Below are 21,343 nucleotides of genomic sequence, written 5' to 3'. Positions count from 1 at the left end.
AGCAAAATTCTCCTTTTGTTGAAAAATATACTCATCTCTTCCTCTCACCGTTATTCCTTCTTTTCTATCTGTATTTTTTCCCTGTAAAATTTTGGAATTGAATTTGAAATGTTCTTATTCTTGATTTTTTCTTGGAACTAAAAATTTAGATTTTGGAGTCTAAATTTTTAATACAAAAAGCATCTATTCATGATGTTGTGTGAGGAACAATCAGCATCCATTGGTGTGCAAGGGAGAGTGGGCACAGTACATTTATTAATGGTTGTGAAATAGTCCAGAAGGGTAACACAAGACTGAAATAACTCAGTTAAAAGAGGAGATGTGGGAGGACTAAGATCCTGTTACTTTGGAAAATGTAAAGAGAATGGGTTTAAGATAACACTGTTCTGATAGCAATACATGTGTTTAATGCCAATGTGCACTAGGAAATGGAGTAATATTTAAAAATAAGGCTTGAGAAACACTTAGAGGGGTCACCTTAATCCTTCATTTAAAGTGGGAGTCTGAAACAGAAATAGATTAGAGAGCTAATAAATTGCCAGTGAAATTCAGGAGTTCAGTCCTCCAGCCCTGCTTGCACTGCACAACCATGAGAAGGCAGATGTGGGAGGTGTGTGAGGAAGCATGAGCTGCCCGTGTGCCCTGCTGGGGATGGGGTGTGTGAGGAGTGTGGCAGTTGCCGGGAGTTTGCAGAGCACCCTGTTCTCTGTACAACACAGGGACTTCAAATAAAGCTTAAAGAAGAAAACTGATATGTTTGCTAAAAGCATCATAAGGAGAGCATTGTTTTTAGCACAGTTTTGACAGTACCGAAACTGACCTTAGAACTCAGGATGGGGATTTCAGATAACCCAAGGCGCACAGGAGTTGTTAGAATAAGCCAAGGGGATTTCTGACATTTCCAGTTGAGATCTTAATGCAGGCGCAGGGAATGTGCAGCCTTTTCACTTGGATATGTGCACTTGGGAGGGAAGAAATGACAGAGTCCAGCTGTGCTGTGCCCTTACAGGCTGACTCTGGGCACGGCCACTCACTCCAGGCTGAGCAGAGCACAAGGCTGGGTGTTCACCACTCTGGAAACGTGTTTCAAACTGAACCTGGCCCTTTGCCACAGCCCTTCTGTTTTGCTGCTGGGCAGATTAATGGTCTGTGCACCTTGCCAGATCCCTGTGTCTCCGAGGGCTGGTGGCTCAGAAAACAAGTTCAGACAAGCCCTCCTGAAGATAAAAAATTGTCTTAAAGACCCCTGTAATGTCAATGCCCTGAGGTGTGTGCACTGCCAGGGGCTGTTCAACAGAGAGAGCCCACAATAAGTAAATCATGTTCCATTAAAAAAAACCTAAAAAACCAGCAAACTAGCAAAAGCACTTCTAGAAAACACCACAAAATTTAGTAGGAAACTTTGGGGAATTTTCGTTCAGCCTTCTTTCACTCAGGCTTGATAACTCCTTTGCAAGGTCACTGGTGAAACACACTTGCTGCTTTCTAACATGCCCCAGGCATCACGCTGGATCGGTATCAGATGAACGCTTACAAAAACCTGGTAGCTGATAAAAGCTGTTTCTTTCTGTCGACTATTTACCATTGGGAAACAAAATAAATCAAGCAGTCAATACAGACCATGCCCCATAAAATAATTTAGACAATTATTTCTACAGCATTTTCTCCTTACAGGCTGTACAAGGAAATAGAAGCCAATCACCTGCTGAAGTAAAAAAAAAACAAAACCTTTTTCAAGCTTATGCCTTTATTCTGGTCTCACTACCTTTGCTTGGAGATTTCTTTTCCAATGTCTTGACACACAGACTCATCCTTTGCACAGTCTCAGCATTGTACCTGCGGTACCTCAACTCCTTGGTTTGTCATCTCCCACAGAGCTTTCCTGGAAGACATTCCCTGACATGTCTGTGCTGCACAAACTCTTTTGTTACCTCTGCTGTGGGATTAACGGAGCTGACACACTCCAGCCCCTCCTCTCAGGACAGCAAGTTCCAGTCAAGCAGCAGCTTGTTTGTCATCTCAGTGATCACTCTATGAGTGATAAGACCATCACTCAGAGAAGACAAGACATACCTTTAGAAAACACTTTTTTTTTCTGAACCAGACTCTAAAATTATAGTGTCTGAGTGGTTTATATTAAACATTTCACCAGAAATCCTTCCTTGCCCTACAGATACAAGAGAAAATAAATAAATTTATAAATAAAATTATAAAAAAAATTTAAAACTAAGGCATAAAAACAAGAATTCAGGTTTTTTATTCAGCTTGCATTCTTAGAGCATGAGAATTTCTTGTCAGACTTGCACATCTGCAGCTGGACAAAACCAGAAATCTGCACCAGTGGCCTCCCACCCTGACTGGTTTTGTCACATGAACTTGCTCTCAGAGAATGGGGTTTGGAGTTGTTTGTTCTTTCATCTAGGGAGGTTTCCAGGTCTCGGTGTTGTAGGGAGTAAGTTTGGTACAAAGCATGTGTTAATGTGTCTGCACTCAGCAACTGCCTGTACCGAATGCCCGAGAGCTTCTTCTTCTGGCTCTTCCAGAAGTGAACCCCTCAGAAATGGGTGAGCTCCTGAAGGATGCCCTGCACCCCGTGTGCCTCTCAGGCCACTGTTCTCTTTGATTCCGCCCATCTTTCCCCCTGTTCTCCCCATCTTGTCCCTTTCTCTGTGTCTTACTTTTTATAACTGTTCTGCTCTGCTATCACAGTTTTCCCCTGTCACAGTGAAGCCACTGCTTAATGCCACCATTCCAGAGGCTGAGCAGGGATTGTCAGTGTCAGTAGTGACAGCTCACGTTGTCACCTGAGTCACTGCTGAACCAAACCCAAGCACCAGTACCTTTGGATTGAAGAGGATTGCGCCACCTTGAGAGAGGAGGTCCAGAGCCTTGGGGTGCTCCGAGCCATGTGAACACTCCATTAATCTGCTGTGAACATCTAGTTGTGAACAAGGAATCATGGACATTCCCCAGGGCCAAGGAGAGAAGTGCTGAAGGATTTGATGATGTCTCCCTGAAACACAGGCTGCAAACTGATCCACTTTGGGGGAGAGCAGTGTTGGGATACTTTCTGTCTGGGCATGTCCCCATTTTCATTCTCCCTGGGCTGTGGAGCAAACTGTGCCTCTGGTAACAGCAGGAGCTGGGAAGGTGCTGGTTGGGCTGGAGCCATGGTTTGCTTTTAGCACAAGCCCTGGGAAGTTTCCTTGGCTGTCGGTTTGGAGAGGGATGGTAGGAAATAAAATCACTGATTTCTGGGTGTCGGAACTGAAAGTGATTCCACTTGGAATTTCAGCTAGGATAATATCCTTTTAATGGCATGAGAGGTAAGGGGGCTGAAATTGGTGCTAAAGGTTTGTAAGCTCTGCGTGAACGGGGAATGGAAGTGAAGAATTCTCCCAACTGCTACTCACCCCTGTGCTCCTGTAGGAGTTATCTATGAGCCAGTTTAACAGCTTTGTATTTTACCCTATGAAACATCTCCCAGCTCCTGCTGCTCTCCAGAACCACTTCCCATCCCACTGACCCTGCTCTGCAGAGAGCACACCACCATAGTGAGAAACCCAGGCCACTCTTGTGTCCCCCACCGAGGGGCTGGGGATGCTGCTGCCTCTGTATTCCAAGCTCCTGCCAGCAACAGGAGCCAGAATCAGGATGGAGCACAAGCTCCCCACACTGTGAGCATTCTTGGGGCGGCAGGCTGACTAATTCCTGCCTGAGTAAAGCCAAACTTCAGTGAAATATCACAGTAACTCCAAGGAAGTGAAGATTGCAAGAATGTCATCTTTATTTGAGTAGATGCAGCAATTCAGTACATGCAAAACATAGAAATAATTGCAAAGCTGACCCAATTTGCATCCTAATCATCACTAAGTGAATGAATCTGCCTAAACTTTGTGTGACCAAGAACCTTCTGTGCTTTAACAGTCATTTCCAGCAGTTCAGAGTGAGTTCTCTGTCTCAATCCACATGTGCTGCCTGCTTTTTCTGTTTGCAGATGACCTTTGGAGGACCTTCAGTGCTGTTTCCCATCTCCAAGCTTGTCTCTTTTGTCTGCAGTAACATGGAGAGAAAGAACAGCAATTATTTAAGCCCAGCTCACACAGCCCGCTCTGTGATGGGCACTGAGCTTGGCTTGGGCCTCATCTCTCATTCCCTTCTCTCAGAACTTTCTCTCTCCATCGCCGGAATTTGACTCATCCCTTTTATGACACTGTTGACCTCTAACAGCTCAAGGCAGGTTTTACTGGCATGTTCCTGCAATTCCCCGGAGCTGGCCAAGCTTCAATTCCCATGTCCTTTCATCTGGGGAAATGATTAAGTGTTTTGTGCTTTACTTAGCCTTTACTGTAGCAAAGTGTGAGATGTTTTTCTGATGTCTGACATCTTTTAATGGCTGAAATTTGTTCCATTCTAACCAGAGACATCATTTGTTACTTATTATTTTTTTCTGTGACAAATCATGCAGACCCCAGTTTCTAGAACAGACACAACTACCAGAGTTATGTGTATTTCATTTTAGAAAATAAAACTTCTCTTGAAAGAGAAAGGATTCTTACCGGCAGTTCCCGAAAGGGAGCCAAACATCCTGTGGAACAAAGAGAACAGTTGAAAGGAGAGTTAATACATCAAGTGCTGCACGAGATGAGGATGGATGAAAGCAAATTGTCTATCAATCCGGTACATTCTGTGTGCAGTCAGGGAAGAGATGCCTATCTCCCTGCGCTCCTTCTCAGCAAAGGAGAGGGCGTTGTTGTAGGAAATACATTTTTAAACAAGTGCACTGGGAAAAGACATTATGGAGAAGAAGGAATAGAGGAAATCAAAACCTTTCAACCCCTGCCTCATTTTTTTCCTCCTTGAGGCTGTGTGAGATGAGATCAAGCTGTGCTCCCATGTGGGAGTCACTCAGTAACTGCCTTCACTTCTCTTCTCAGTGTTTCCTCCCACACTGATTCCTGTCGAGTAAAGTTCTCTACCTGGTAACAGGGAGTTTATGGGAATTCATTATTAATTTTTATATTCTGTAAAACATTATTAACTGCAGTGTTCCTGACTGTGATGCAGCTGATTGCTTCAACTATTAGTTGCAATTAATCTACTGTGCTGCTTATCAGTTCCCCTTCCTGTTTAGAAACTCTTTGAGGTCTCACTTCATGTCAATGACAACTATAACATTTCTAGCTCCACCATGCTCCAGAAAAATCAGTTTGTTAAAAATTATAGAACCCTATGAGTATTAAATTGTGTTTACCAAGGTGCTGTGGCAAATGAGCACCATGGCATGGTCAGACTTATGAGGCTGAGCAAAAGGTTCTTACTGGGACTCCTGGCCTTCCAGGAGCTGTCGGTATGTAGCAATCTCTTGCTCCAGCCGAGTCTTGATATCCATGAGGATCTTATATTCGGTGTTCTGGCGCTCCATGTCAGCTCGGAGCTCAGCCAGCTGTGCCTCAATGCTGCCAACCAGCCCCTGGATCTGTGCCAGCTGCGCCCCGTAACGCGCTTCCGTGTCGGCCAAGGTGCCTTCCAGCGCCGCTTTCTGTCAGGGGAAACCACAGACAGGAGAAGTTGCTGCTACTGCAGGGCTCTGTGTAGGGAGAGAAACACAGGCCCTTTTCAGTGGGGGGTGGTCAGGCAGTGCAAATTCTGATGTACCATGCTGAGCTGGGACTGCAGCTCGATCTCCAGCCCTTGCAGGGTGCGTCTCAGGTCAGTGACCTCGGACTTGCTGCTCTGCAGTTGTTCGGTGTTAACAGCGACTTCACGGTTCAGCTCCTCGGTCTGAGACAGGGAAAACACTATGTGAGAAATATGGGGGACGTAAGGCTGCCACAGCATTTTTCTGTGTGTTTTAATAGCTGTTTCTTTCATGGATTTTTTGGCTAGTGTTTGTATGGTATGGACAGGTTTTACCTTGCTGTGGAACCAGGCCTCAGCATCCTTCCTGTTCTTCTCAGCCATGTGTTCATACTGGTCCCTCATATCTGCCAGGATCTTGGACAGGTCAATGCCTGGAGCAGAGTCCAGTTCAACACTGATTTGACCGGCTACTTGCCCTCTCAGGGCACTCAGCTCCTGTGGGGAGTGGCAGAGGAGACAAAAGAGGGTACAACTGTAAACTGAAAACATTATGAACCTTCTGTTCTTTCTTCAAGGGCTAAGGCTGACTGACACCCTGAGATACCGGCAGGAGGGATCTCAGTCTACATAAAAATCTTTTCCTCACTGTTGCAGAGCCCAGGACAATCCTGAGGGACTCCACATCTCCACAGGCTGTTTCTCCAGTGCCATTTTAAAACATATTTCTTGGGATTTACCTCCTCATGGTTTTTCTTTAGGTAGGCCAGTTCCTCCTTTAATCCTTCAATCTGCAGCTCCAGGTCAGCTCTGGACAGGGTCAGCTCATCCAGGACCCGGCGCAGGCCATTGATGTCAGCCTCCACGCTCATGCGAAGACCTTGCTCAGTTTCAAACCTTAAAAAAGCAAAACAAACCCATTCAGGTTCACTGATTAACCAGCTCACAAGAAACACAGGATGAATGTATCTGGGTCTGTAGGATTTATGGTGTAGCAAATGTTATCAAGCATTAAACCTTTCTCCACGTATTTCACATTATGCAAAATTTTCAGTGGTGCAGATGGTGCTCTTAGCAAAGACATGAAGGGTTGAACTGCATGGACAGGATGAAACCAAGGTTCATACAGGGGTTTTACGGGCATTCCATTCCTGTTTCACTGCCCTTTGGTTCAACAAGGATTTTTGCCTACTCATGAGATCTCTTCCCTCTCTGAAATTACTCACTTGGTTTTGAAGTCATCTGCAGCCAGCCTGGCATTGTCAATCTGCAGCACAATCCTGGCGTTATCGATGGTGGCATCAAGGATCTGCAAACAACGAGAGCTCATTACTGAGGCTGAAACAACTGTTATCAGCTTCCCTGCTCTGCAGGTAAGAGTGAAGAGTCTATTTCGTCTGTAGCTACAGCAAACAGAAGTGTAGGGAAGGATCAGTGATCTACAGCAAACACGTCACATACTTCTGCCAGGATTGTGTTTTGGGCATATCCTTGTGTCTGGTGTATGAAGTGGCTTTAGGTAGAAGTTCCACAGTGAGACAAAGAAACAAAACTAGGTGCTGGCTGAGAGGAAGAGGACTTTGAGATACCATCTTTGATCACATTTTTATTTCCTAGAATACCCAGGATTGTGTTTATTCATTCTTTTAATGCATCATGAAAGCTTCCGAAGGAAATTTTATTTAGAAGGAATCTCTGTTCAGTTTTACTTGGAAAGCATGCCTGCCACTATGCCTGCCACTTCTAAAACTCAAAAGGTCATCCACAAAACCAGCTGGAACAACATTTTCCCTCCCCTAACTAAAGGGAGTGAAAGAAAGGAGGGAAAAAATATTAAAAGGAGAAAATCCCACTGCCAGTTCTGCTGTCAGCAGAGCTCAGATTTTAAATCAGGAGCAAATGTGGGTGGGTTGCAGCAAGGAGAAGCAACCTGTGTGGGAGTGGTCATGAACTCCAGGCTGAACTCGGAAAACTAAACCTCGAGTTTTCTTTCATTTATTTACATAGTTAATCAGCTACGTGTTATGCAGGGTGTGTATCACCTCAGCAATCTGTTATCAGGTACCCATGGGCTCTTGGGGCAAATCCTGCATTTATATATGGGATTTATTACTTCATGTCTGCTGTTTCCTTTTTTTCCTACGCCAAATGTTTCAGTTCACTTGATTCCAAGGTTAAGTACGGGAAATGTAAAAAAAGAAATTATTCTTAACTCATTTTTATTTTCATTGTTAAAGCAGTGAACAGGCCCAGTGTCTGGGCCTCTGAGGGTTTTCAATCTCTGTGGCAGGTGAGAGGTTGCAGAGACACGCAGGTTGCTGTCACTGCTTGGCTCTCATTAGATATTAGTTTATATATGGTCATATATACATTAACTGGTCATATGTGTATGCGTGTGTATAAACATATGCTTTGTTAAAGGCAAACATTATCAGAGTTCAGTACTCAGGCATCCTCCACTGACTGGTTTGTACCTTCTCTTGGCTAGCATTTAAAAAAGTAGATAATTCAATATTGATATTGACTTTATCCCCCCCACCCGTTCCTTGCATGTACATCTCCCTCTCCTTCTCATGACCTGCAGTGCTTTCTAGGGGCTCCCTAAGGAACTTTTTGGGTTTTCATACTTCCTTTGTAAGTGGAAATCTAAGACGATTTTTGGTAAATATTAACACCTACCTTGTCTCGAAGGTCCTCAATTGTCTTGAAATAAGGACTGTAGTCCCGGGTTGGGCTTGGTCCTTGTTTTTGGTACCAGTCTCGGATTTTGGTTTCAAGGTCAGAGTTTGCCTCTTCCAGCGCGCGCACTTTCTCCAGGTAGGAGGCCAGGCGATCGTTGAGGCTTTGCATGGTCGCCTTTTCGTTTCCTGAGAGGAGGCCATCACCTCCCAGGCCACCCCCATAGCTAAAGCTGCTGCTGAAGCTGCCTCCACCATAGCCCCCCCCCAGGCCGCTTCCCAGGCCAGAGGAGACAAACCTGGCAGAGGACACGGACACACCTCTGCCACCAGATCCCCCGTGGATGCTGGGGGCCCTGAAGCTGCCACCGAACCGGAGGGAGGAAGCGCCGGGCCCCCCCGCCACGGAGGAGCTGGTTTGCCTGAAGCTGTAACTGGCCATGGGGAGGAAGAGCAAGGACCCAAACTAAGCTGCACCTCAGCGGCTCGAGATCCCGAGGCAGGAGAGTGCCCTGCTCTCCCACCGCACCGCTTTTATGCCGGTGACAATGGGAGTTGTCTCCAGAATGTGTTATCTGAGACCCATGGAATTTATCAGCCCTAAGCCTTCTGCCAACACGGCGGTTCCCCTTATTGGTCAGTGGCTGTTTCCTTCCCCACTGCCTCCACAGGCGGGACGCGATCCCCTCCCCCGGACCGCTGCCGCTTGAAGCAGAAGGTGGGATTTGGAGGAGGCGTCTCCCTACAGAGGGGAGCGTTCCTAAGCCTGGTTAGAGTTTACCTACATGGGAACAAAGGGGCTGGGAGCGCACCCACTACGGCCAACAACGCGGCCAGAGCGGAGTCACACAAAGACTTGTTTTAATAGTGATTCAGCCTGATAACAGAGCTTGTAAGGAGCCCAAATGGTGAACAGTGTGTGTGGACCTTCACAAAACACGTTCCCACCCCTCTGTTTCTCTCATTCCCCTTGAGAAAATGTCTTCTTTCAGAAATGAAGTTATCATTCTTTCTGTCTTTGCTCTCAGTTCCGTTTGGGCTAATAGAGAACGTGCTGTGTCTGAGTCTGGTTTTCTACAGATACAAGAATCTTTCTGAAGCAGCCGTGGCTGCCATCTGTAGCAGAGAGCAGCAGCAACATCCCTAAGTACCTGGGGAGTGAGAGAAACAAGTGTCTGATTACACATTGAGTCGTTTGATTGCTTCTGAAGGAGAGAAGCAAAGAGAAGAAACAGAATCACTTAGTCTTGTCTTTGAGAGTAATGAAAATGTCCTCTCTTACCCAAGATGGATTTTCAAAAGCTTTTGTTACTGTGCGCTCCTGCCTGAGCATCCCTAACACACAAAGGGATACTCAAGAGCTTTCCTTCCATTCTCTTTCTTTCTCATTCCCTCCAAACCTCTGCAACTCCCCAGAAGTGTTTTGGAGAAAGAAAGTTCTGGCCTGGCAGCACTTGCAGCTCTTGGGAGCAGCCAGGCCTTTCTATACCGGTCAAAAATGCTCCAGGTGTTTCAGGCCACACAATAGAGCTGCACTCCCTGTGTACAGGGGTGTCAAACTGCGGGGCAAATTCAGGGAGGGAAAGAGCAAACAGCAAATGGGAGGCCGGCCAAGGCACCTGTATCACCAGGCAATGAGGAGGCCGTATCAGAAGGAGCAATTCTGCAGTGCCTCAGGTGCGGAATATATCACTGGGTACACACAGGATACGTACCACACTTCAGCTCTTTCCTCTCTTTACAGACTGCTGCCTTCCACAACTCCATCCTGCACTGCAACGCTTTGCAGCCTTTCCTCACAGGCCCAGGGACACTCCTGCTGCCAGAGACACACCGCTCGTTCCTTCCGGAGACCTGAATGTCCTGTTCAACCCTGGGTGGGACAAACCTGCCCAGCCAGTAACTGCTCCAAGGGCTGTGAACAGCTGAAATAGTGGTGTCAGGAGGTTACTGAGAGAAAACTATTGGAGAACAGTTACATTTTTGTTAAATATTGAAGTCCATAGTTAGAGCGTAAAGAGCATTGGTCCATGCACTTTTCTTCACTGAACAGAAAAGCAAGAAGCTGACTGGAGAATAAGTACCGGTGTGGTCTTTTTGAGATCTATCTCCCACTGCAAGGAGAGAGGAACATCTGTCCCTCCAGGTACTCCTTCAGCATTCCCTGGACTCCCATATCAGAACCTCAATGCAGTGTATTTTTGGGTTTTGCAAAATAAAGTGCACATCCGTGATGCTGCATAATATTTTATGATTCAGGTCATGAAAATTGGGATCTGGAAGGCTTCTGGATGCCCTCTGCAACCTCTTCAGTAAAAGCAGCATTCACCATATATTGAACTGTCAGAATATTGCTCAGGTACTGCAGGCAGGTTGGGTTTGCATGTGCTTACAGGAAAGAATCTCCCAAAGAATGAACTGCAATTCTTAGTGGCAGTTTGCAAGTACAGCTGGAAGTGTCAGGAGAAGAAAGGCTTGGGACACACTATCAAATGGATTAATCTCATTTATAACACCGAATACGTCATAAGCCTCTAGTACCAAATCAATCCCTCACACAGCATTTTTGCTAAAACTTAATTCTAAGTCTTTTAACTTTCCATCTCTGTTTTACCTCAATGGCTGCATGTGTTTGTTTTTGTAGGGACTCCCTTAAGCTGAGAACGTGTACTTAAATGCTTGGAAAAGCCTTTAGTATGGCAAGTTGAAGAAGGTGCTATCAGCATTCAGCATAGGTCTCTTTTTCTCCCAGTACAATAAACCTAATTTATGGCAGGGTCAGCTTTTCCCCAATAAGGAATGGTCAGCACAGGGAATTTCCTTTATCTTCGCCTTATCAGAGGAGAAGGGAGACACATTTTTTCAAGCGAAGTCATCCAGTCACTCCCAAGCTCCAGTCTGAGATCTGGTTCTGCTTTACCTTTATCTTCTCTGCCTTGCCAGTCACTGCTGCTTTAAAAAATCTTTCATATTGTTTCAGGATAGTTTTATTAATTGTCCTGTAAACCATTTTTTCTTGCCCTTGAGGACACTGGCATATCCTTCTCTCTTTTCACATCCTGCTGAATTTGTGTCCAGGGATAGCTAATGCAATTACACTTAAATGAACTTGCTGAACATTTTAACCAACTTTGTTAGTGCCTGCAGTCCCATGGATGCATCTATGGATGAACGAGCAAAGCCAATTTATTATTCTGGATTTACCTTTTAAATTTTTAACTGTTTGTTCCTTCTGGTAATTGTTCCTTTCTGCCTTTGCTTCCATCAGTGAAAATGTGCTGCTTTTTCATGTGCACATTTTTAGTCTCCATCTCTTCTCTTGCTCATCTGAATTTTGTCCACCCTCCCAACTGATCATGTCACAGGCCCTCTTATGATCACAGCTTAGGATGTTTTTCTTCCCTTTTAAAGATCAGAGGCATGAAACATTTGCAGCTCTTTAATTCCAGCACAAAATTTTCTATTTTTTGTTTAAACTTACTTGTGGGAAGAACCAGTGACAACAAGCTCTGATCTGCAGCTGGTAGCAAGGTAACTGCAGTTAAGGTTTGCCCAGCATACAATTCTCAGCTGTCTGGTTTTTACAGCCCATCATAAATCTTTTTTTTTTTTTTTTAATCCTCACAAACCTGGCATTGCCATATATTTTCTGAATGTGCCAACAGATTGTGAGACAAGAATGTTGCTGTGCTAAAGAGGCAGGTCCCAGCACATGCACACACAGCTGTGAGTGGCTGGAGAAGAGGGTAGGGAAGAGCAGAGCAACACTGGGAATTTGCTCAAAATGACTGTTTTTGCAAAGCAGAGGCACTGTGATGAAGGGAATGCATTATTCATTCCTGCACTGAAAGAGGTGAGAAATAAGGTTGTGTAAGAGAAATTGTGTTCTGTTGTGTTAACAGAAATTGTGAGAGTGAGACACAGGACAAGACATTTCTGTCCAGGGCTCTGGTTTGCTCGTGGCAGGACAGAAACGATGGATCAATGATTTGAGCTGAACTGGAATGATTCCTGCCCAGGCTGCTGCAGTGCTATTGGGGCACAGAATTTAATTTCTCAATGATTGCCATTTATAAAACACTTGAATAGATTGGTATGAGGAAAATACATAAAAGATCCTCCTGAAGAGCTCAAGCACTTCAATAACTGGGAGCAGTGTAAATACTTCGCAAATCCTTGAAACTGGCTGTGGTGTGGAAATTCCTCATTGTTGTCCCTGTTTCCCTAGAAACAGAACTAGCTTTAAACTCCTCACTCCTCTATCATTCCAGAGCTCTTATGATAAGGCAAATCAGGGAATAAAGTACCTAAGACAGGAAAATAAACTAGATTTTCTTATCATGAGATTAAAGATTGTGTGGGAAGGAAGGCTTGGTTGGGGCACCAAGCCCTAGGGAGTGCAAGTCAACTCATTGGATGTACTTTCACACTTCCTTTAACCTGTTATCTGGCTGGTAAATCTCAGTATGATTGGGCTGGAAACTATTATTTGAGAGTCAAACATCCAACTGACAGGAGGTTATGTTCCAAAAGTCAGGTTTCTGCAGGCAGCAGCAAAGGCAGCGCAGGGGCCTCTGCCAAACCCCAAGGGACTGAACCTGTCCCAGGCTCAAGGGAGCAGTGGCTGTTGGACACTTGCCATGGCCTCTGCACGCTGCCAGGATTCACGCTGAGGGAGGAGGCCTGGGGCTATCCACAGGGATCTTCTCATACGCCACATGGAAAATTCCTACTCAAAAATAAATCCTAGACTTGGGAGAGACACAGAGTAGATGGGGTTCATAGCGCAGAGCTGAGCTGTTTTATTCTGTTCCTGTCTGTAAAACATTTGTATGTCTATTATTTTTATCTATGTGCTCATATATTTACATGCACATATTTGTATATATAGACTTACAGATTATTATTTCTCTTTCTAATTTTATAAAAGTATATTCTGATCATAGGGGTAAGCCCCAGCTTCCAGTAAGGGCAGAGATTTTACTGCAAGGCTTAAACACATGTTCTGGATCTAATTAGAAAACAAGGAGCTCGCTTAGTACCCTCCTGGTGGATCCTTGGATTTGGGCTTTCCTGATCCTGCTGGTGATTTCATACTCAGTTTTTCTTGACAGGAATTTTTGCAATCTGCAGATCTCTGGTTGGGCTCAGTGAGAAAATACAACTGTTTATCTATGAGGGCAAGCCCTGTAGCCTCTGGTTTGTGGAGCTGCTGCCAGTTCTCATGGCAACTCTCAGCCCATGGAAACCCCTTTGGAGCCCTGGTTCTGGCTGCCCTGGCTGGTCACACAACTTTAAGGGACCAAAAGGGAATTTCTTATCACTCTAACAGTTTGTGCCACTTTCGAAAAGGAGTGTTTTCCCCATGTTTGTGAGTACCAGGTAAGTCACTTCCTGGGCAGTCCTGGCTGTTACCTTCATAAAACCCAGGGTTTTCCACCAGACTCTGACACCCATATTCAGCTTTAAATCTTCTTTTTATTAAAAACAGAGGTCTGTGCCAACTGTCTGTATTTTGGCAGCCCACTGCCAGCAAAGCAAGTGACTGAAGCACTTGCTGAGTGCCTTTTCACGCTTTCTTAATAGATTCAGCTTTAATAACTGATAAAATGTGGTGACATGACTTTCAACAGCATTTTCGACAGAAAGCAGTTGCTGGCATTTATTTAAAATCTTGTGTGTGTGTGAGCACCGTGAACTTTTGGGTACAGCCACGATTTTCGATAGTCTGACATCAGGTTGTGGGAAAGAACTGAACTAAGATTGGGAATGTTGTCAGAAAATGTTGATTACTGAGGCTGTGGGTGCCTTTGATCCCAGCCCTGCGCGGGTTGCCAGGGCTGGGAGCACAGGTGTGTGCCAGGGAATGGTGTTCCCTGGAGCCAGGCTTGGCGGAGCCGCGGGAGCGTGGGCTCCCAAAGTGCGCTATTAGGAGTAATTGCAGCATGCAGAAACCTCTCTTTAGGCGGTACTAAAACAGCTCTGAGAGTCAGCTCCAGTGCTCCTGAGACTACGTGTTCACTGTCACTTGTCCTTTATCATACAATCATGGAATGCTTTGGGTGGGAAGGGACATTAAAGCTCATCCAGTTCCACCCTCTGCCACAGGCAGGGACACCTTCCACTAGAACAGGTTGATCCAAGCCCCTCCAACCAGGCCGTGAGCATTTCCAGGGATACGGCAGCAAATACTTAAAGAAATTCCAAAGTTTATTGGGATTAGCACTCCAAAGTGTTATATATGATGTGAAAGCTAACAGAAATTGTTACAGAGAGAAAGGATTTTCCTGCATGAATTCTCATACTTGTTTAACTTGGCTGCTGCTATTTTTCATGGTTATGGTGGGCTGGTAAATGTCAGAAATATCACAGGAGCAGCTTCCTTTCCTCTCGCTTTTTGTTACAGGCACAGTGAGTCAGAGTTTCTTTTCTCATTCCTTGAGTCAGTGGTAGGACGAGAGGCAAATCTGCCTTGTCACCTCTGTGGTTCCATTTCCTTGTAGCCAGGAGTGCCAGAGCCTGGCAGGACTGTGCACAAAGGCACCAGGAGTAGCGGTGGGCTGCCATACCTGTCCATACCCAGCAGCTGCCTTTCAAATGGAAGCATTTCCTTTGGGTTTAAATCCTGCAGTCCTGATCCAGAGTGAAGTCCCTCAGAAAACTCAGTTCACTGAATTCTGCTTCGTGTCTTGAATTTCTCTCCATACAGCCATTTCCCCCTCTTATCTTCATCAAACCTCCTGAAAATGTTGTATTATCCAGTTAGAGAGGATTAATTTCCAGAACTGAGCCAGAATCCACGGGATTTGGGGCCTTGGGAAGCGGGAGCAGCACAGAGCGCCCCCTGCAGGCCCGGCTGCTAGCACAGCCATCGAATCCGAGGCATGAAATAAAAAGAAAAACGTGCCGATTTTTGTATTACTGAAGCTGTTCTTTCCTTGTACGAACCATGTCCCAGGCCTGAGGCTTTAATTTATTTTTGAGAGTGTTTTGAGCAGTTTGTGTCACAAATCCTAATTGGTATTTCCTGAATTGCCATCAGAGGATGCCAGAGAGCCGACCCAAATGGACAGACACACTGTCTGTCACCCACAGATAAATCTTGTCCCTCGTTCAGAGCTGTGGGACACGCCACTGGAGCAGGATGAGGCTCAACCACAGCATTCCCTCATGCTGGCACTGAAAACGTGTCCCACTTAAAAGAAAGCAGAAGGGATGGATATTTGAGAATGTTCCCAACAGATAAAGAGCACAAATGGCTCCTTTCTGGGATTACAGACATTCTTCCTAGTTAAACTGTGCCTAAAGAAGGTATTTGATCCCAAAGTCCGTTATAGCTGGCTAGTGCTGAGGGGGTTTGGGATAGCCAGCCCTGGTTGATAAGAGAGAGGAGTAAAAGGGAGCATAAGGCAGAGCAGTCTCTGTTACTTGCTCAGAGCCGGAAGAGTCCTGTTGTGACTCCAAGGAGATGCAGTTCTGCTTTGACTTTACAAACCTTTGTTTCCCAGGGAAATAGTTTCTCTGACTCATCTCTTTCCTGCTGTGCTGAGAATTCAGCTTGGATTGTAACGTGGAACAGTCTGATGTCTTTTAAAATAATACCTTGTTATCCAAAACGATGATGTTTTACCTGTCCTGGCTCTCTTTGCCAACCAAAGTGTAAGTGTAAAGCTGTGTGACAGCATAAGAAATGTCTGTGATTCAGGAGGTGTTCAGGGAACAATGAAGCCTGTGAGACCCACCCAGGGTATGGGACAGGGCGGCAGTGGAGTCACTCCCCTGCTATGTGGCTGACCCTGTTCAGCAGCTTCCTCAGCCCTGCAAACCAAACACTTAAATGTAGATTTGTAAGTTTGAAATGGCTGAGATATTTCAACCTTTTTCTTCCTCTGTTGAGCCCAAGTAAGGTGAGCGTGGTACATGAAGTGGGGCAGGTTTAGTAACAAAGCTTGAACCTTGCCTGCACCATGCCATTCTCCACCCAGAGCTCTGACAGCACGGAGCTGGGAATGACCCTACGGAATAAGGGAACACGCTCCTCCATTTGGAACTATCAGATAAAAGACCTGAGCTCAGATTTTCCGACATGGCAGGAGGAATAATCCCAACAACTGAATGTTGGGTTAGTAGAACTTTCATACTCCTCACTCATTTCCTGATCTAACCCTTTGCTTTAATTGAAAAAGATTAGACAGTGCTCTCATCTGGAAGCTGGGAAAGGGCTGCCTGGATAGGATTGATTTCTCATTCAGTGACTCAAAGGAAAGTGGTTTTGATTTGACAAAATTTTCATGAAATTTTGAGGTTAATTAATCCTGATTTTTCACTTCAGCTGCTGAATTAGCAAATCAACTACTTGCACATCCCTTGCAACATATGCTATGAAAAAGGGGTTCCCCCATCCCTTTCTCTTCCCCATAGGTGTCACCCTTGAGTTTAATGTGGATGCGTTTATTCATCTCCAGGATTTTATCCAGTCATCATAAGATTTAGGATTCACGTATTACTTTGGAACCATATTACATAATTCACACAACCTTAATTTCTTTGTGTATCTCACTTGCTACACCTAAATGTAAATACAATATTAATATACCAAATAGACTGCTGGACACAGAGTTTTCTTTGCACTGCAGAAAGGTAAAGCTTTATTTGAGGAATTGTTGTGCAGTAGAGTACCAAGTGCACTGCAGAGACCTGTGTGTAAGCACAGTGATCACAGTGATGGACAGCATGAGAAGGGAGAAGTAGATAACTTTAGGAAAAGCATTTGGAGAGCAATCTCTGGGTGGGGTACGTCACAGCGCGTGTGGGCTTTGCGTTACCACGTTGTGGGCCGGGCTGCTCCCATGGCACTGATTGGATCAGGGAAGCCCAACGAGTCGGTGGTATCTTAGCACACTCTTGACTGCCCTGTGCAAAGAAAGAAGAAACCATTGCTCCAATAGGGAAACCAAGTGTCTCTTTGCAGCGCTGACACTTCAGACTCATCCACTATTTAAATACCCATTTGTTAGCAAAAGCATGGGAAAGGAGCTTAATCTGTCTCTGGAACTGGAGCCAAACCACTTAGAAATTAAGAGCTTTGATTGTGAGTGGTTTAATCCCTGCTGCAATTGCAGATGTGGAAGCCATAGCACAAGGTTGGTGTGAACAGGAAAAGGGATGAAACACAAAATGTGAAAGCTGTAAGTTTGGATCCTCTTTGGAAGATGTTTCTTACCTGCCTTGTCACTAGATTGACCATGACAGTAGGAACTAGAAGAATAAGAGTGGGAGGACATTCCTCCTCCTTGGAGAGCTCCTTGAGATGATCTGTGAAATGAAAGGAGTTTTAATGAAGGCAACAATAAATACATAGTGACATCATGTGCAGTGCATGTAACAGCGCAGCTTTTCCTGTATCTTGCAAATATATTTTTATACATAGTTTTTCATTTCATTCCCTCCAGATGTATTTTCCTAGAAAATTGTAAAAGCAGAGACAGCAAGAGACTGTTGCAGTATAATTCTTGTACTCTCACAGTCCAGTTTGTGCTTGTTCCTCTACTGACAGAAGGAATTTCATTACAGTTTGGTTTGGCACAGTGATTCCTCTCATGGAATTCACTGCACACAAACAGGTCAAGAGGAACTGATTAACTCAAAACCTGACAGTAACAATCTCCTTTGTGTTTCCCTTGGTGTTTGACGTGCTTATGAAGTTTCTGATAGACACATTTCAATACAGATGCCGTGAAAAAAAGCTGCTGAATTTAGATTTCAGCTACAGACAAGTAAAATATTCTGCTCTGTCTTCCATGAGTGCCAAGAGAGAAAAGGTTGTGATAGAATTTGTGGCCTTATTTGCAAACAGAGAACGTACACAAGATCCTGCTGCCCCTCCTGCAGCAGTGCCCGGTACTGCTGGATCTCCTGTTCCAGGCGCATCTTGATGCCCAGGAGCATCTTGTACTCCTGGCTCTGACTCTCCACCTCACAGCGGATGCTGGCCAGCTCCTCCTCAACGCAGTTGATCTGCCCCTGGATTTGTTGCAGCATGCGGCCATAGCGAGACTCAGTTTCTGCCAGGGAGTTTTCCAGAGAGCTTTTCTGGAAGGGCAAACACAGGAGTTGAGGAGCAGAGTTCTACAGCTCCCTGCCCGTGCCAAGGAGAGAAGGGCCCGCAGATCCTGCCCACGTACCGTGCTGAGCTGCGCCTGCAGTTCAATCTCCAGGTTCTGCATCTCGCGCCTCAGCTCGGTGAGCTGGTGGCTGCTGGTCTGGATGTCCTGGCTGCTGGAAGTGACCTGCTGATTGACTTCTTGGATCTGCGGAGTCAAACCCCAGAGACACCTTCTGAGCCACAGGGGAGCAGATTTGCTGAATGAGAACTCAAGTCTCCAGGGAGCCTCTCACTTTCAGCCAGTGCCGGTACCAGGGTGTCTGAGCTGTCCCACCAAAGGAGGCTCCACTCTGGGCATTGCTACGTACCTTCACCTCATACCACTGCTCCACCTCCTTGCGGTTCCTTGCAATGATCTCCTCGTATTCATTTCTCAGGTCATTCAGGGTCTTTGTCAAGTCTTCTCCAGGGGCGGCATTGACTTCCACGCTCACATTGCCACCAGTTTGGGACTGGAGCTGCCTCATTTCCTGCGGGGAGTCAAGGGAGAGACACAAGAGCACACACAGGTCATTTGTTGTGCTGGGGACTGTGGGCAAATCAGTACCAAGGTACAAAGGAACGATAATCCCATGGCATAAGGTGGGATTGACTTGATATGTGAAGGTGGGAACCGTGAAGAATCAACAGATTATGTCTTTGGCTGTGCTATCTATCATTGTATTTGTCATAGGTTAGCAAGCTAAGTCTCAGAAGTGATGTTCTTCTTACAGCTTTCTCTAGGACCTGACAGAACCTATCAGATGGCCAGTTTGAATAGGGACAATTCTTATCTCACAGAAGATAAACAGTAATGAGTATTTTGGACCAAACCAATACAGTATTGTACCTCCTCATGGTTTCTCTTCAGAGCAATCAGCTCATCCTTCAAAGACTCCAGCTCAGATTCCAGTGAAGACCGAGTGGTAGTGAGACCATCCAGGATGTTTCTAAGGCCATTGATGTCAGCCTCCACGGTCTGACGGATGACCAGCTCATTCTCATACCTGTACCAAAGGAAAGCAAAGCATTGCACATTCATTTCATTACACTGTGTAGGCTTGATCATACCACTTTAGACAGGGCATCATCCACCTGCATTCATGAGTCTCATAAAATTAATGACAAAAAGAGGCAAGGTTCACTCACTTCATTCGGAAGTCATCGGCAGTCATCTTGCTGTTATCAATGTCCAGAATCATTCTGTTATTGTCCACAGTGGCAGAAATGATCTGCAAAAGGGAAGGTGGAGAGGAGTCTTGTGTTCTAGATTTCCAGGACAAGCAGAAAGAAGACACAAAGCTTTGCTAGAGTGTTACTGTTGGTCTTGGAAGTGTTTTATGGAGTAGTGCAGGGGCCACAGAAAGTTCTTGAATTGCCACGCCACAAGGACTGGTGTCTGCAACGTTTTGGCTTTCCAAAGATTTTGATGAAAGAGTATATTGGTGGGGGAAAGAACAGAAGAACATTTATGTTGGGAAATTGCCAACCCCTGTGGGTTCTGCACTCTGCGTGTAGGAAGCAGTGTGGGCTTTGCCCCTGATGCCGTAAGTAATCTCATTAGGAAAAAAGTTGATTGTAAGGGAAGACCTTGGTCCTTCCCCCTGGTGTCTGTAGGAGTGTGCAGGGACAAAGGGAGCTCAGATCCTGCCATCCAGGTGCTTTAGCTTTGCACTCCATCCAGCTGGACTGGGTGGGAGCAGAAGGAAGCACTGTGAATCTCACATGGCTGGTTTGGAGCCACCTGCACAACGTGGGATGTACATTCTGTGAGCCAGCATGTCTGTGGCTGGCGGGGCTCCTGGTGCCTCGGGCTGTGTGCCCGGAGCACGGCCCTGTTGCCTGTGGGCTGCTGTGAGGGTTTGCTCACCCAGGGGATGGGAGGTGCGGCTCAGCAGGTTTGTGCCTGCGGTACCACCAGCACGGCGGTCCCGTGGGCGGTAGAGCCCAGTGCTGAGGATGGAGGGAGGAGGAAGGAGTAAAGGGGAAGGAGGAAGGCCTTAGAGGAGAGAAGAGCATGTGGGAGATGGAGGCACATGTACCAGGATGATCCTACCTGATTTTGGAGTTGTTCGATGGTCTGGTAGTAGGAGCTGTAGTCCTTGGAAACACTGGGAGCTTGTTTCCTGTACCACTCCCGGATGTGGTGCTCAAGCTGAGCGTTCTCTTCCTCCAGCCTTCGCACCTTGTCCAGGTAAGACGCCAGGCGGTCGTTGAGGTTCTGCATGGTGACCTTCTCATTGCCGCTCAGCAGCAGGTCTCCCCCAGGGCCGCAGCTCCCCGCAAAGCCCCCGCCAAAGCCCCCAGCAAGGCTGCCCATGCTGAGGCTGCCCCCGTAGCCCCCGCAGGCTGCCCCACCGTAGCTGCCCCCGCCGATCACGGAAGAGGCGTAGCGCCGGCAGGACACGGAGGAGCTGCGGCCGCTGCTGCCACCACAGGCGCCTCCACCTCCTCCTCCGCTCCTGTACGAGGTGCTGGATGTTCTCTTGATGCTGCAGCTCATGGTGAAGGGATCAGATAGCCAGCCCCAGATGCAAAGCTCTGCACAGCAAGATACAGGAAAGCAAAGTGCAGCGGGCCGTCCTCGCTGGTGGCTATTTATACCTGCCTGGGTGGGTGTCACCTGCCAGGCAGTCCAGCTTCCCATGGGGTTTGCCAGCCACAGTGCTCATGCCAAAAATGATGTGCTAAGGGGAATTTCTTTTGGGGCTTGGGACGGCCCTCCCCCCAGGTACTCTGTTTGCATGCTGATTCACACCAAGCCTCCACTGCAATTTTGGGTGGGTGGCTGTGAGTTAGATTTTGTTGGAGATAGTTTGTTGCTGGCTACTTAGTGAGAGAGACTCATTTTAATAGTTGTTCTTTGTTCTTTGGAGTAATTTTTTTTTGTCCTGAAAATGGGTGGTGAAAGCACTACCTAATCGCTCTGCTTTAATTTCAG

General features: G+C 46.1%; 2 protein-coding genes and 1 long non-coding RNA gene across 3 annotated transcripts in view; 1 reads left to right on the top strand and 2 right to left on the bottom strand.

Moving 5' to 3' along the window:
- Positions 1-3,763: 3,763 nt before the first annotated feature.
- On the bottom strand, positions 3,764-8,929 carry LOC125332467 (keratin, type I cytoskeletal 19). Its single transcript, XM_048317325.1, has 8 exons — positions 8,260-8,929; positions 6,807-6,889; positions 6,321-6,477; positions 5,917-6,078; positions 5,659-5,784; positions 5,322-5,542; positions 4,560-4,588; positions 3,764-4,053 (listed from the first exon to the last, which is right to left on the bottom strand). Exons 1-8 carry the CDS (start codon positions 8,698-8,700, stop codon positions 4,016-4,018), a joined length of 1,257 nt encoding a protein of 418 aa, XP_048173282.1. The 5' UTR covers positions 8,701-8,929; the 3' UTR covers positions 3,764-4,015.
- Positions 8,930-13,554: 4,625 nt separating this feature from the next.
- Positions 13,555-21,343, top strand: part of LOC125332464 — a 48,451-nt gene continuing 40,662 nt past the window's right edge. The window contains exon 1 of the long non-coding RNA XR_007206503.1: positions 13,555-13,640. This is a non-coding gene — a long non-coding RNA (uncharacterized LOC125332464). The remainder of the gene's footprint in view (positions 13,641-21,343) is intronic.
- On the bottom strand, positions 16,878-20,986 carry LOC125332419 (keratin, type I cytoskeletal 15-like). The gene is made up of 8 exons (XM_048317220.1): positions 20,459-20,986; positions 19,552-19,634; positions 19,253-19,409; positions 18,732-18,893; positions 18,443-18,568; positions 18,124-18,350; positions 17,482-17,573; positions 16,878-17,171 (listed from the first exon to the last, which is right to left on the bottom strand). The coding sequence occupies exons 1-8, from the start codon at positions 20,903-20,905 to the stop codon at positions 17,152-17,154; spliced, it is 1,314 nt and encodes a 437-aa protein (XP_048173177.1). The 5' UTR covers positions 20,906-20,986; the 3' UTR covers positions 16,878-17,151.

The sequence above is a fragment of the Corvus hawaiiensis genome, chromosome 1, assembly GCF_020740725.1.
Source record: "Corvus hawaiiensis isolate bCorHaw1 chromosome 1, bCorHaw1.pri.cur, whole genome shotgun sequence".
Lineage (NCBI taxonomy): Eukaryota > Metazoa > Chordata > Aves > Passeriformes > Corvidae > Corvus > Corvus hawaiiensis.
Note: the sequence above shows the minus strand (reverse complement) of the source record. Positions and strands in the feature narration are given on the sequence as shown.

Excerpts from the sequence above, each read along its gene's own strand:
- LOC125332467 (XM_048317325.1), bottom strand. The coding sequence starts at position 8,700 with ATGGCCAGTTACAGCTTCAGGCAAACCAGCTCCTCCGTGGCGGGGGGG. Across the intron at positions 6,079-6,320 it reads TAAAGAAAAACCATGAGGAG|GAGCTGAGTGCCCTGAGAGG; the intron begins GTAAATCCCAAG and ends CACTCCCCACAG. Across the intron at positions 5,543-5,658 it reads TGCAGTCCCAGCTCAGCATG|AAAGCGGCGCTGGAAGGCAC; the intron begins GTACATCAGAAT and ends TTCCCCTGACAG.
- LOC125332419 (XM_048317220.1), bottom strand. The coding sequence starts at position 20,905 with ATGAGCTGCAGCATCAAGAGAACATCCAGCACCTCGTACAGGAGCGGA. Across the intron at positions 18,351-18,442 it reads TGCAGGCGCAGCTCAGCACG|AAAAGCTCTCTGGAAAACTC; the intron begins GTACGTGGGCAG and ends TTGCCCTTCCAG. Across the intron at positions 17,574-18,123 it reads GAGGGGCAGCAGGATCTTGT|ATCATCTCAAGGAGCTCTCC; the intron begins GTACGTTCTCTG and ends TTCATTTCACAG.